This window comes from Brachyhypopomus gauderio, unplaced genomic scaffold, assembly GCF_052324685.1.
Source record: "Brachyhypopomus gauderio isolate BG-103 unplaced genomic scaffold, BGAUD_0.2 sc300, whole genome shotgun sequence".
Classification (NCBI taxonomy): Eukaryota; Metazoa; Chordata; class Actinopteri; order Gymnotiformes; family Hypopomidae; genus Brachyhypopomus; species Brachyhypopomus gauderio.
Window position 1 is genome coordinate 20,001 of NW_027507121.1, and position 16,143 is coordinate 36,143.

General features: G+C 48.7%; 1 protein-coding gene across 1 annotated transcript in view; it reads left to right on the forward strand.

Moving 5' to 3' along the window:
• Positions 1 to 16,143, forward strand: part of LOC143504566 (tyrosine-protein phosphatase non-receptor type 14-like) — a 30,940-nt gene that overhangs the window by 9,331 nt on the left and 5,466 nt on the right. The window contains 8 exon segments of the mRNA XM_076995955.1: positions 10,130 to 10,227; positions 12,373 to 12,440; positions 12,686 to 12,750; positions 13,564 to 13,651; positions 14,092 to 14,180; positions 14,696 to 14,783; positions 15,137 to 15,219; positions 15,641 to 15,759. Of these exon segments, the coding sequence (XP_076852070.1) occupies positions 10,130 to 10,227; positions 12,373 to 12,440; positions 12,686 to 12,750; positions 13,564 to 13,651; positions 14,092 to 14,180; positions 14,696 to 14,783; positions 15,137 to 15,219; positions 15,641 to 15,759 (698 nt within the window).

Here is a 16,143-nt window from a genome sequence, read left to right on the forward strand (position 1 = left end):
CACAGTGAGTCTAGGGGACCGTAGTCGTTTGGGCAGAGAGCCATGTAGATCTGAGTGTCATCTGCATAGCTGTGGTAAGATATCCCATAAGAATGCATGATTTCACCCAGAGGAATCATATATAAATTAAATAAGAGTGGCCCAAGAATTGAACCCTGGGGTACACCACAGGTCACTGGCACAGTCTCAGAAACATTACCCTCCATTTCCACAAAGAAGTTCCTTCCTTTAAGGTATGAACTGAACCAGTTCCTGAGAGTCCAACCCAGTTTTCAAGTCTATTTATGAGAATTTTGTGGTCAATGGTGTCAAAGGCAGCGCTGAGATCGAGCAGTAGAAGAACAGACATGTTTCCTGAGTCTGTATTTAGCCGAATGTCATTGATAACCCTAATTAGTGCAGTCTCAGTACTATGATTAGGTCTGAAGCCAGACTGAAATTGGTCTAGACAGCTATTTGTGGACAGAAAGTGCATAATTTGCTTGAAGACAATTTTTTCTATTATTTTTCCAATGAATGGTAGATTAGAAATTGGTCTATAATTATTCAACAAGCTTGTATCTAGGGTTTTCTTTTTCAAGAGAGGCTTCACAACTGCAGTTTTTAATGCACTCGGAAATACACCTGACATGAGTGAGGAATTTACTATTTGAAGAATGTTCACAGATATTGCAGGAAAGACATTCTTTAAAAACTTGGTTGGTAATGTATCAAGGCTGCAAGTGGATGATTTGAGATGACTCACTGTATCAATTAAACCTTCTTCATTAATAGTACTGAACTGGGACATGTTGAACATTTTGCGTGGTTTTGGAGAGAAAATCGGCTCGTTGGTGGACGTAGGCGTACAGATGGCTTGTCTGATATTGTGGATTTTAGTATTAAAAAATTTTGCAAACTCATTACATCTCTCAACTGAAACTAGCTCAGGGTCCATATATGTAGGTGGGTTTGTTAGTCTGTCAACCATAGTGAAAAGCACTTTGCTATTGTTAACATTATTGTTAATAATGCTAGAGAAGAAGGATTGTCTAGCTTTACACATTATTATATTGTAATCACGCAGCCTATCTTTGAAAATCTCTTTATGTACGTGAAGGTTGGTTTTACGCCATCTGCGCTCAGCCTTTCTGCATTCTCTTTTTTGGTGCTGAACTGAAGGATCATTTCTCCATGGAGCTTTCTGCTTACATTGCATGGTTTTAACTCTAACTGGTGCAATCTGATCCAAGATACTGGCAGTTTTTGAGTTGAAACTATCCAGCAGAGTATCAACAGAGCCTGATAGTTGGCAAGGTGCAGAGCACATTTTGGTAACAAAAAGTGCAGCAGTCCTGTCATTTATCTGTCTTTTCTTTAACCTAACCTGCCTGGCATTGCTATGGATTGAAATCCACATTTCAAAAAATACACAGTAGTGATTAGACAATGCAACATCCTTAATACAGGCTGAAATGTTAAGACCCTTTGAGATAACCACATCCAAAGTGTGACCATGGCAGTGCGTGCTTCCAGTCACATGCTGAGAAAGTTCAAAAGATTCAAGTACATCATAGAATTCTTTGGCATAACTATCATTGGGATTGTCAATATGAATGTTAAAATCACCAGCAATGACAAAATGATCAAATCCAGTAGAAATAAAAGATAACATATCTGTGAAATCATCAATAAAATTAGCATTGTACCTAGGAGGCCTGTAGACAGTGACTAGTAATATTCTTTGTACCCCTTTTAAAATTGCACTCAAATATTCAAAAGATGTGGAATCACCAAGTGACAACTGCTTGCATTGGAAAGTATCATTAAACAGCATTGCTACACCTCCCCCTTTCTTGCCATTGCGAGAAACATTTAAAAAGTTAAAGTTTGGTGGAGCCGACTCAGTTAGCACAATATCAGCACTATATGAATTTAACCATGTCTCTGTTAAAAGCATGAAATCAAGCCCATAAGATGTAGTTAAATCATTAATTAGATAAGACTTATTTGTAAACATTTAGGGAAAGTTATCATTTTAATGATTTACATTCTGGAGCTGAAAGGGGGGTTTCCCACTGTCTCTCAGGCTGTGACATGTAGTTACATATTTAGCAGCGAGGGGGGGGCTGTGTCCCCCTCCTAGAATGATTTGTAGTTGTTCAATTTGTGTTAGTGTTTGGAAGTTTGGGATTATCTTTATGAATTTGTGTGTGTACATTTCTCATGTTGGTCTGAATTTTTCACATTGCAGAAGAAAGTGCATCTCGGTCTGGACCTCACCTGTCGTACAGTGACCACACAGCCTCTGCTCTCTGGGCAGCCAGGACTGTTTATACCTGCCTCTCTCTACGGCCAGGCTGTGGTCACTGAGTCTGTACTTGGTCAGGATCTGTCTCTGCTTTGTATCTCTCACAGTCAGGAGATACTCTTCCAATTCATACTCTGTTTTTAGGGCCCGATAGCATTCCAGTTTGTTTTGAGTCTGAATCTCTTTTCCCCAATGTTCCAGATAATCCCTTTGACTGTGTTTGATGATGTGGTTAATGTTTAGTTTTGAGGTTAAAGCAGTGCTGGAGCTAGGCTGATCTGTTAGTGTCTGTTAGAGGGTTAATAAGCCTCAGAACCAGCTGACTGAGGGGGCTCTTCTCGAGGTTCAGTTCTTGGGTCTGTAACGTCTTAAAATGTAGCGTATCACTGGGACTCGTTTTCAGGTGCATCCAGAAATTTAGAGCTCATTTTTGGATATTGATGAGCAATGGGAATCGGCCTAATTCTTCCCTGCATGCGTTGGTTGGTGTTTTTCTTTGGACTTTTAGAATCATTCTGCATGCAGGGCAGAATTCTCTCTCTCTCTCTCTCTCTCTCTCTCTCTCTCTCTCTTCTGAGAGAAACCCAGCTAAATTTGATGGTCACCAGTCAACTGGTACATTTAGCTATGTATATTTTACCTTGTGAGTAAAATGTGAGTATATTTTACTGTGTGTGTGTGTGTGTGTGTGTGTGTGTGTGTGTGTGTGTGTGTGAGTGTGTGAGTGTGTGAGTGTGTGTGTGTGTGTGTGTGTGAGTGTGTGAGTGTGCATTATGCTTCCCATAGAATTTAATGACCAGATGCTTCCTGATGTTTGAGAATGTGAATGTGTTCTCTCTCTCTCTCTCTCCACACACACACACACACATACACACACACACACACACACACACACACACACACACACACACACACACACACACACGGGAAGCTGTGTGGAGGTGCTGGCGCTGCCCCAGTGGTTTCATAGTTGTGTGTGTCAGAGTGGCAGTAGTCCTCACAGCACAGAGGGTCAGTCCCCTACACCTGGTCAGACCGGGAGTGGGGCAGGGGTCACACCTGGCTGGGAGGGTGGATGTGTGGGTGGATGTGTGGGTGGATGTGGGGGTGGATGTGTGGGTGGATGTGTGGGTGGATGTGGGGGTGGATGTGCGGGTGGATGTGTGGGTGGATGTGGAGAGGTGGATGTGGGGGTGGATGTGTGGGTGGATGTGTGGGTGGATGTGGGGGTGGATGTGTGGGTGGATGTGTGGGTGGATGTGGAGAGGTGGATGTGGGGGTGGATGTGGGGGTGGATGTGGGGGTGGATGTGTGGGTGGATGTGGGGGTGGATGTGTGGGTGGATGTGGGGGTGGATGTGTGGGTGGATGTGTGGGTGGATGTGTGGGTGGATGTGGGGGTGGATGTGTGGGTGGATGTGTGGGTGGATGTGTGGGTGGATGTGGGGGTGGATGTGGGGGTGGATGTGTGGGTGGATGTGGGGGTGGATGTGGGGATGTGGTCAGGGCAGGGCCTGTGGGTGTGGTCAGGGCAGGGCCTGTGGGTGTGGTCAGAGGTAGGGCCTGTGGGTGTGGTCAGGGCAGGGCCTGTGGGTGTGGTCAGAGGCAGGGCCTGTGGGTGTGGTCAGAGGTAGGGCCTGTGGGTGTGGTCAGAGGCAGGGCCTGTGGGTGTGGTCAGAGGTAGGGCCTGTGGGTGTGGTCAGAGGCAGGGCCTGTGGGTGTGGTCAGAGGCAGGGCAGGGCCTGTGGGTGTGGTCAGAGGCAGGGCAGGGCCTGTGGGTATAGGTCTGACTTTCACTCTCTAGTGTTTTGTATGTGGTTTTTGTTTGTTTATTTTATGTAAGCCTCTTTAGATATATTTGAGTTGTTTGGCTGTTTAGATATATTTGAGTTCTTTGGCTATTTAGATGTATTTGAGTTGTTTGGCTGTTTGGGCCATTCCAGAGCTGCCAATAGGCCCTGCCCTCAGAACCACAACTGACTCCTCCCCCAGCAGTGGGGTGGTGGCCTGGGTTGGTTAATTAAAGGGTCGCCGTAGCGATGGAATGGCCTTCTCACTGCGTAATGATGGGTTTAGCAGTGCAGAGCCCATATGGATTACAACCTCCATCTAAACAACAGCTCAAAAAAGAATGAGAGAGAGAGGGAGTGAGGGAGTGGGAGAGAATGAAAGAGTAAGAGAGAAAGGGCAGGGTGGAGGAAGTTGTGACAGTGTGTCTATGGGTGTGTGTGTGTGTGTGTGTGTGTGTGTGTGTGTGTGTGTGTGTGTGTGTGTGTGTGTGTGTGTGTTTGTGTGTGTGTCACTCTGTGAACTTGTAAAGAAAGCGGTACTTTCCAGACACTATTTATGTTTTGGCCTTTGGTTTTTAAAGATTGGTGCCAAATCTGTGTGTGTGTGGGTGGAAATTTGCTCGATTTATTTGCTTACACAAAGAATGTTCTCTACATTGCACCCCCTACACCCCCTACACCCCCTCTACACCACCTCCTCTACATCACACCCCCTCTACACCACCTCCTCTACACCACACCCCCTACACCCCCTTTACACCACCTCCTCTACACCACACCCCCTACACCCCCTCTACACCACCTCCTCTACATCACACCCCCTCTACACCACCTCCTCTACACCACACCCCCTACACCCCCTTTACACCACCTCCTCTACATCACACCCCCTACACCCCCTCTACACCACCTCCTCTACATCACACCCCCTCTACACCACCTCCTCTACACCACACCCCCTACACCCCCTTTACACCACCTCCTCTACACCACACCCCCTACACCCCCTCTACACCACCTCCTCTACATCACACCCCCTACACCCGCTCTACACCACCTCCTCTACATCACACCCCCTCTACACCCCCTCCTCTACATCACACCCCCCCAACACCACCTCATCTACACCACACCCCCTACACCACCTTCTCTACATCACACCCCCTCTACACCCCCTCTACACCACCTCCTCTACATCACACCCCCTACACCCACTCTACACCACCTCCTCTACATCACACCCCCTCTACACCACCTCCTCTACATCACACCCCCCCAACACCACCTCATCTACACCACACCCCCTACACCACCTCCTCTACATCACACCCCCTCTACATCACACCTCCTACACCCCCTCTACACCACCTCCTCTACATCACACCCCCTCTACATCACACCCCCTACACCCCCTCTACACCACCTACTCTACATCACACCCCCTCTACACCACCTACTCTACATCACACCCCCCCTACACCCCCTCTACACCACCTACTCTACATCACACCCCCTACACCCCCTCTACACCACCTCCTCTACATCACACCCCCCCAACACCACCTCATCTACATCACACCCCCTCTACACCCCCTCTACACCACCTCCTCTACATCACACCCCCTACACCCGCTCTACACCACCTCCTCTACATCACACCCCCTCTACACCACCTCCTCTACATCACACCCCCCCAACACCACCTCATCTACACCACACCCCCTACACCACCTCCTCTACATCACACCCCCTCTACATCACACCTCCTACACCCCCTCTACACCACCTCCTCTACATCACACCCCCTCTACATCACACCCCCTCTACACCCCCTCTACACCACCTACTCTACATCACACCCCCTACACCCCCTCTACACCACCTCCTCTACATCACACCCCCCCAACACCACCTCATCTACACCACACCCCCTACACCACCTCCTCTACATCACACCCCCTCTACATCACACCTCCTACACCCCCTCTACACCACCTACTCTACATCACACCCCCTACACCCCCTCTACACCACCTACTCTACATCACACCCCCTACACCCCCTCTACACCACCTCCTCTACATCACACCCCCTCTACACCACCTCCTCTACACCACACCCCCTACATCCCCTCTACACCACCTCCTCTACATCACACCTCCTCTACATCACAACCCCTACACCCCCTCTACACCACCTCCTCTACATCACACCCCCTCTACATCACACCCCCTACACCACCTCCTCTACATCACACCCCCTACATCCCCTCTACACCACCTCCTCTACACCACACCCCCTACACCCCCTCTACACCACCTCCTCTACATCACAACCCCTACACCCCCTCTATACCACCTCCTCTACATCACACCCCCTCTACATCACACCCTCTACACCACCTCCTCTACATCACACCCCCTACATCCCCTCTACACCACCTCCTCTACATCACACCCCCTCTACACCCCCTCTACACCACCTACTCTACATCACACCCCCTACACCCCCTCTACACCACTTCCTCTACATCACACCCCCTCTACACCACCTCCTCTACACCACACCCCCTACACCCCCTCTACACCACCTCCTCTACATCACAACCCCTACACCCCCTCTACACCACCTCCTCTACATCACACCCCCTCTACATCACACCCCCTACACCACCTCCTCTACATCACACCCCCTACATCCCCTCTACACCACCTCCTCTACACCACACCCCCTACACCCCCTCTACACCACCTCCTCTACATCACAACCCCTACACCCCCTCTACACCACCTCCTCTACATCACACCCCCCTCTACATCACACCCTCTACACCACCTCCTCTACATCACACCCCCTCTACATCACACCCCCTACATCCCCTCTACACCACCTCCTCTACATCACACCCCCTACACCCCCTCTACACCACCTCCTCTACATCACACCCCCTCTACATCACACCCTCTACACCACCTCCTCTACATCACACCCCCTCTACATCACAACCCCTACACCCCCTCTACACCACCTCCTCTACATCACACCCCCTCTACATCACACCCTCTACACCACCTCCTCTACATCACACCCCCTCTACATCACACCCCCTACACCCCCTCTACACCACCTCCTCTACATCACACCCCCTCTACACCACCTCCTCTACATCACACCCCCTACACCCCCTCTACACCACCTACTCTACATCACACCCCCTACACCCCCTCTACACCACCTCCTCTACATCACACCCCCTCTACACCACCTCCTCTACACCACACCCCCCTACATCCCCTCTACACCACCTCCTCTACATCACACCTCCTCTACATCACAACCCCTACACCCCCTCTACACCACCTCCTCTACATCACACCCCCTCTACATCACACCCCCTACACCACCTCCTCTACATCACACCCCCTACATCCCCTCTACACCACCTCCTCTACACCACACCCCCTACACCCCCTCTACACCACCTCCTCTACATCACAACCCCTACACCACCTCCTCTACATCACACCCCCTCTACATCACACCCCCTACACCACCTCCTCTACATCACACCCCCTACATCCCCTCTACACCACCTCCTCTACACCACACCCCCTACACCCCCTCTACACCACCTCCTCTACATCACAACCCCTACACCCCCTCTACACCACCTCCTCTACATCACACCCCCTCTACATCACACCCTCTACACCACCTCCTCTACATCACACCCCCTACATCCCCTCTACACCACCTCCTCTACATCACACCCCCTCTACACCCCCTCTACACCACCTACTCTACATCACACCCCCTACACCCCCTCTACACCACTTCCTCTACATCACACCCCCTCTACACCACCTCCTCTACACCACACCCCCTACACCCCCTCTACACCACCTCCTCTACATCACAACCCCTACACCCCCTCTACACCACCTCCTCTACATCACACCCCCTACACCACCTCCTCTATATCACACCCCCTACATCCCCTCTACACCACCTCCTCTACACCACACCCCCTACACCCCCTCTACACCACCTCCTCTACATCACAACCCCTACACCCCCTCTACACCACCTCCTCTACATCACACCCCCTCTACATCACACCCTCTACACCACCTCCTCTACATCACACCCCCTCTACATCACACCCCCTACATCCCCTCTACACCACCTCCTCTACATCACACCCCCTACACCCCCTCTACACCACCTCCTCTACATCACACCCCCTCTACATCACACCCTCTACACCACCTCCTCTACATCACACCCCCTCTACATCACAACCCCTACACCCCCTCTACACCACCTCCTCTACATCACACCCCCTCTACATCACACCCTCTACACCACCTCCTCTACATCACACCCCCTCTACATCACACCCCCTACACCCCCTCTACACCACCTCCTCTACATCACACCCCCTCTACACCCCCTCTACACCACCTCCTCTACATCACACCCCCTACACCCCCTCTACACCACCTCCTCTACATCACACCCCCTCTACACCACCTCCTCTACACCACCTCCTCTACATCACACCCCCTACACCCCCTCTACATCACCTCCTCTACATCACACCCCCTACACCCCCTCTACACCACACCCCCTACACCCCCTCTACACCACCTCCTCTACATCACACCCTCTACACCACCTCCTCTACATCACACCCCTCTACACCCCCTCTACACCACCTCCTCTACATCACACCCCTACATCCCCTCTACACCACCTCCTCTACATCACACCCCCTACACCCCCTCTACACCACCTACTCTACATCACACCCCCTCTACACCACCTCCTCTACATCACACCCCCTCTACATCACACCCCCTACACCCCCTCTACACCACCTCCTCTACATCACACCTCCTCTACATCACACCCCCTACACCCCCTCTACACCACCTCCTCTACATCACACCCCCTACACCCCCTCTACACCACCTCCTCTACATCACACCCCCTACACCCCCTCTACACCACCTCCTCTACATCACACCCCTACACCCCCTCTACACCACCTCCTCTACATCACACCTCCTCTACATCACACCCCCCCTACACCCCCTCTACACCACCTCCTCTACATCACACCCCCCTACACCCCCTCTACACCACCTCCTCTACATCACACCCCCTCTACACCCCCTCTACACCACCTCCTCTACATCACACCCCCTCTACACCACCTCCTCTACATCACACCCCCTCTACACCCCCTCTACACCACCTCCTCTACATCACACCCCCTACACCCCCTCTACACCACCTCCTCTACATCACACCCCCTCTACACCCCCTCTACACCACCTCCTCTACATCACACCTCCTCTACATCACACCCCCCCTACACCCCCTCTACACCACCTCCTCTACATCACACCTCCTCTACATCACACCCCCCTACACCCCCTCTACACCACCTCCTCTACATCACACCCCCTCTACACCACCTCCTCTACATCACACCCCCTCTACACCCCCTCTACACCACCTCCTCTACATCACACCCCCTACACCTCCTCTACACCACCTCCTCTACATCACACCCCCTCTACACCCCCTCTACACCACCTCCTCTACATCACACCTCCTCTACATCACACCCCCCCTACACCCCCTCTACACCACCTCCTCTACATCACACCTCCTCTACATCACACCCCCCCTACACCCCCTCTACACCACCTCCTCTACACCACACCCCCTACACCCCCTCTACACCACCTCCTCTACATCACACCTCCTCTATATCACACCCCCCCTACACCCCCTCTACACCACCTCCTCTACATCACACCCCCTACACCCCCCTCTACATCACTTCCTCTACATCACACCCCCTCTACACCACCTCCTCTACATCACACCCCCCTCTACACCTTTGGAACTTGCAGGAAGTTTGTTTGCATTAAGAACGTTTCATAAACAATATTTTTGTTTATAACAACGGGGTTGTTCAGCACCACTCACACCTATGTATGCTTAAATGTGTGTGTGTGTGTGTGTGTGTGTAACAGGTACCAGTACTACTTACAGGTCAAGAAGGATGTTCTCGATGGGCGTCTACCCTGCACTGTGGAACAGGGCATTCGCCTCGCTGGGCTTGCTGTCCAGGGTAAGAGTCTGTGTGTGTGTGTGTGTGTGTGTGTGTGTGTGTGTGTGTGTGTGTGTGTGTGTGTGTGTGTGTTCGTTTGTAGGTGTGTGTTTGTTGGGGGGGGGGGTAGATCTGTATATTTGTGTGTGGGTGTGTGTGTAGGCGTGTCTGGGTGTGTGTGTGTGTGTGTGTGTGTGTGTTCGTTTGTAGGTGTGTGTTTGTTGGGGGGGGTAGATCTGTATATTTGTGTGTGGGTGTGTGTGTAGGCGTGTCTGGGTGTGTGTGTGTGCATCTGTGCACGTGTGTTCCTGCCATTAGCTGATAACGTGTCCCTGTCATTCCTAATATGGCAGCATACTTAGAACAGAGCAGTTATCCACTTCAACCACCATCGCACACACACACACACACACGCACACACACACACACACACAGCATTTCAGTTTGGGCCTGCAGCTCAGGAATGTAAACATGACAAGGGGAGAGAACGGGCAGAGAGAGGGAGAGAGGGGGAAAGAGAGAGACAGAGACAGAGAGGGAGGGAGAGAGAAAGAGGAAGAGGGAAAGAGAGGAGAGAGAGAAGGAGGGAGGGAGATATTATTTTTTGTTTGTTCGCTTGTTTGTTTTGCTTTTTTGTTTTTTGCTTATGTATATATTTAGTATTTATTCCTTAACAAATTTGCAGTGTTTAGAACTGTGAGCTCTAAATGAAGCAATATTTGTCATGCCAATAAATCACCTTGAATTGAATTCAGAGAAAAGGAGGGAGAAAGACAGAGAGAGAGTTAAGGAGAGAGAGGGAGGGAGAGAGGGAGAGGGAAAGAGAAAAAGAGAGAGAGAGAAGGAGGAAGAAAGAGAAAGAGAAGCAAGAGAAAAGGTCACAATGTTGATGAGAGTTTGGAGTCACTCTTGGTGTGTGTGTGTGTGTGTGTGTGTGTGTGTGTGTGTGTGTGTGTGTGTGTGTGTGTGAGACTGAGCACGTGTGTGTGTGTGAGACTGAGCACGAGAGAGACTAATAAAGCACTAATGAAATAAAGTACTAATAAAAACAAGTGTCACTAAAACAAAAATAAATGTTTAAGTCAATAATACTCAGTGTTGCAGTGTTGGGAACGTTACTTTAAAAAAGTAATTAGGTATAGTTACTTACTACTTGTTCAAAAAAGTAACTGAGTTAGTAACTGAATTACTAACTTAAAGTAACTCGTTACCAGGAAAAGTAACTATTTGCATTATAGTAAAAAAAAGTTATATGTCAATGAATAAGGATTTTTTGAAAAAGCTGTTTTCACAGCCAGTTGAAATGTGTAGATCAGAAAGGTGGTTTAACTTTTGATATTTATTGCACATCAACAGACCAGTGCAGGATAAAATCCTTTAAACACTATATAACTATATAAAGTGCATTTATTATTATTACACTATATAAAGTGCATTTATTATTATTACACTATATAAAGTGCATTAAATCTATCAAATTAAATTAAATTCTCTCAACCTGAGACAACTGGTTTGTTCGCAACAGAAGTAAACTTAACAACAAAACCTCTATTCTTAATTAAATGAATCAAATACCCAGTCTGGTACACATTCAGGAACTTCAAGTATTTCTTAAATAATGTTTATATCGCCACCTTGAAAATGTTAATTTTTCTTCAGCTTGCTCCTGACTCGCCATTTCTGCCTCTTCTCCGTTTGTGTCATGTCACTGGTGTGCTTCGGCGCATGTGTAAAAACACTGGCTCTGATTGGCTACCATAACGCTGTCTTAGCCAATCGCTTACTGACTTGTTAAGTTAAACAGGTGTTACACCCAGAACTGTGACCTATCGAGATCTGTTATTCCTCACTAGCCTGGGCAGCGGTCCGCTCGGATTACTGTTAGTATATCAATATATAGTAACGCACCGCTTTTAATGACCAGTAACGTCAACGGCGTTGTAACGACAGGAAAAGTAATTAATTATATTATCCTGTTACTGACAAAATGACGCCGTTATTTTTAACGGCGTTAATCGCAACACTGATAATACTATATACATTATACAAGAGGTTTGGTTTCAGATGTGTTTACACACTGCTCTTCTCTCTCTCTCTGTCTCTCTCTCCCTCTCTCTCTCTCTCTCTCTCTCTCTCTCCATCCTCTCTCCCTATGTATTTCTTTAGCGGACTTTGGAGATTTCACTCAGTATTTGTCTCAGGATTTCCTTAGGGAATATGTGCTCTTCCCTGTGGTAAGTGTGTGTGTGTGTGTGTGTGTGTGTGTGTGTGTGTGTGTGTGTGTGTGTGTGTGTGTGTGTGTCTTTTGAGAAGCAGCCTGGAGGTATGCATTCCTCTTACTCTGCTATTTTTGCATACCTGTGTGTCAGGTAAACACATTTGAAAAGAAGAAATGTCTGTTCAACATGCACTCTGGTGTGTGTGTGTGTGTGTGTGTGTGTGTGTGTGTGTGTGTGTGCGTGTGTGTGTGTGTGTCTAGAACTGGCCTCACGTTGTCCTGGAGGAATGGACTCAGAAGGTAGCCAAGGAGCACAAGAGTCACTAGTAAGTGCCTGATGTGTTTGGTCCTGAGTGGCGTGGCCAGCACTGATCCTGGATCAGCCAGTCGGGACAGGAAGTGCAGTCAGGCATCTGATCTCAGAGCTGTGTGTTGCTAAAATTAGTCTGTTTCTAAAGCTTGTGTGTGTAACATCTGTGTGTGTATTAACTGTATCCACCGTGTCATTGTGGTGTATAACGGTGTCCATGGGTAACTAAGCCCTTGTGTGTTGTGTCTGTAAGTGTTAACTACATCCATGTGTGTGTGTGTGTGTGTGTGTGTGTGTGTGTATGTTGTGTCTGTAAATGTTAACTACATTGCTGTGTGTGTTAACCATGTCCCTGTGTCTGTGTTAACCGTGTATGTGTGTGTGGTGTGTGTGTCTGTGTTAGTTAACCACATCCCTGTGTGTGTGTGTGTGTGTTTTACTCATTCCCTTGTGTGTGTGTGTGTGTGTTAGTTAACCACATCCCTGTGTGTGTGTGTGTGTGTGTGTGTGTGTGTGTGTGTGTGTGTGTGTTTTACCTCATTCCCTTGTGGGTGTGTGTGTGTGTGTGTGTATGTGTGTGTGTATGTGTGTGTGTGTGTGTGTGTGTGTGTGTGTGTGTGTATGTGGGTGTGTGTGTGTGTGTGTTAGTTAACCACATCCCTCTGTGTGTGTGTGTGTGTGTGTATGTGTGTGTGTGTGTGTGTGTGTGTGTGTGTGTGTGTGTGTGTTAGTTAACCACATCCCTGTGTGTGTGTGTGTGTGTGTGTGTGTGTGTGTGTGTGTGTGTGTGTGTGTGTGTTAGGTAACCACATCTCTGTGTGTGTTACAGTCACCTGCAGCCAGCAGAAGCAGAGCTGCTGTACATCAGAGAGGTGGAGAAACTGGACGGCTTTGGGCAGGAGAGCTTCGCTGCCAAAGTAAAGTCACATGTGGAACACACACACACACACAACACACACACACACGCACACACACACACACACGAAGAAACACACACACGCACACACGAAGAAACACACAGATACACCTGAAGCAACACACACACACACACACACACACACGCACACACACACACGCACACACGAAGAAACACACAGATACACCTGAAGCAACACACACACACACACACACACACACACACACACACACACACACACACACACACACACACACACAAAGAAACACACACAAGAAACATACACAGAAATACACATACACCTTTGTAGATACACAAACATGCAGAAATACACACACACACAAAATATGTTTGTGGCTTCTGAGGCAACATTTGCACAGGATGGGTTTGTGGGTATGTGGGTATGGTTGAGTGTGTTAAGTTTGATTGTTTTGATTCTAGGACAACTACACCAACGACATCTTCATCGGAGTGTCATTTATCGGTGTTTTTGTCAAGCACAGGAACGGGAGGTCTATAATGCTGCATCGGTGAGACTGACCTCTGACCTTTGTTTTATTATTATGGTTTTTTTTATATTTAAGCAGTAGTGTCATTTATTTCCATTTATTTCCTGCTGGTCTGTTTTTGGGATATTCATATTCCACAAGTGTGAGCAGGAGTGCACACAGGGAGTGTTCTCTTGCACTTAAGGGTGCTACAGCCCACCAGCAGAGCGGAGTCCCTGGGCTTATCCGTGGAGCCATTGTAGTGGTATCTCTCAGGCTCTGGAGAACCTAACCTCTGACCTTTTACCTTTTCTGAGGCAATAAGGTCAACGATAATTGTTCTTTTTTGGGAAGCGTTACATGAGAATCACTGTAGCATTTTATGATCACCAGTCAGCTTCTAAGTTCTGAATGTTCTGAATGAATATTTGGAATATTTGTGTGGAATGTTTGGACATGTTTTGGGAGGTTTGGACATGGAAGGTTTGGACGTTTCACTTTGATGGCTGTGTAGCTGATGTCATGCTGACAGACACGCCTCACTTCCTGTCTCCTAGCTGGAAGGACATAGGAACCATTGGACACAACAAGTCGGCCATCACCGTGGAGATAACCAGAAAAGACGACACCATCATGTTCCACACGGTCAGTGTTTAGACTGCGTGCTCGCCAAGGTCGTCCCAGGGGAAACGCCACAATGCGGAACCTTCGGCGCTAAAACAACAAACCTGGTGAAAAACAACTAACATAATGCTGTAGGCGATAAGAAACTGCTGACAGTTTCACATTGTGGCATTCAGAAAATCGCAGAAATAACTCTGTAAACACTTTTTAAATGTGGCCTAGTGCGGTTATTTTAATTTGGGATGTTAAATGGGCGCGGAAAGTTGAGGGAGATCTCTTTAAGTTGCACAATGGAGCTGTATGTACATTCTGAGAGGAGCTGGGTGTTCAGGGTCAGGACTCTTATTTTGAAGTTGTGCCTGGTTGTTCATCAGGAGGACATAGAGACGTCTAAATACATCGCACGCCTCTTCACTGCCAGGCACAAGTTTTACAAACAGAACAAGATCTGTGCGGAGTGAGTTTATTGTTATATTCTTTAATCTTATATACACCCTCCCCCCCCACACACACACACCCGTATGTCTCTCCCGTCTTCTTCTCTCTCTTTTGTCTCATTCATATTACATCTTTGTCTTTTTCTCTGCCCTGTCCTTCTATTTCCTTCTGTGTCTCCCCATTCCTGTGTGTCCCATGTCTCTATCTAATTCTCCCCTTTGACCCCCCTCTCTTTCTTTCTTTACTTCATCCCTGTCTTTCTCTTCCCTGTCTCTCTCCTCCCTCTCCTGTCTTTCTCTCTCATCTCCATATTGGACTTGTGACGCTTAGTTTGCAACTCCTTGCTCTTGGACAAATGCTCCGTAAACAACACTGCCCCCTGTGGTAGAGTAGTGTAGCTGCATGTAATAACAAGCGTTGTGCTCTGATGTTTCCCACAGGCAGAGCAACTCTCCGGTGACCATCAGGAGAAGGCCCACCTGGAACCGTCTGGTACGAGACACTCCGGCACCTTTCCCCACAACACGGATCCCAGGAGGAGTTCTGGGACATCTAAATCGTAAACTCTAGCATACCAGGGCTGGTGGCGGCTTTCTCTGGGTCCCACCACTCAGACGTTGTGATTAAACACAGTGACTAAACAGGAAGGCCTGAAACTCTAAAGGCCTCCAAGCACCTCTAGCTTCCTCCAGAAAGAACAACGGCGTGTAGACTGAGAAGACTACATAGTTGTTCCTCTGTTGGAGCGGTTCCTCGGGCAGACCCCGCCCACAACCCGCTGTATGGACCCGTCCCATGCGCTCGCCTCTCTACTGGGCTGAGCAGGTCTGAGATCAGTGAGCCCAGCCAGCCTGTGGAGTGTTGCGTTTGGTAGAGGGATTTCTCGCAGTATAAAGCACTATGCGATATCCTCGCGTGTGTGTTTAGGTGGAGGCATTCTATG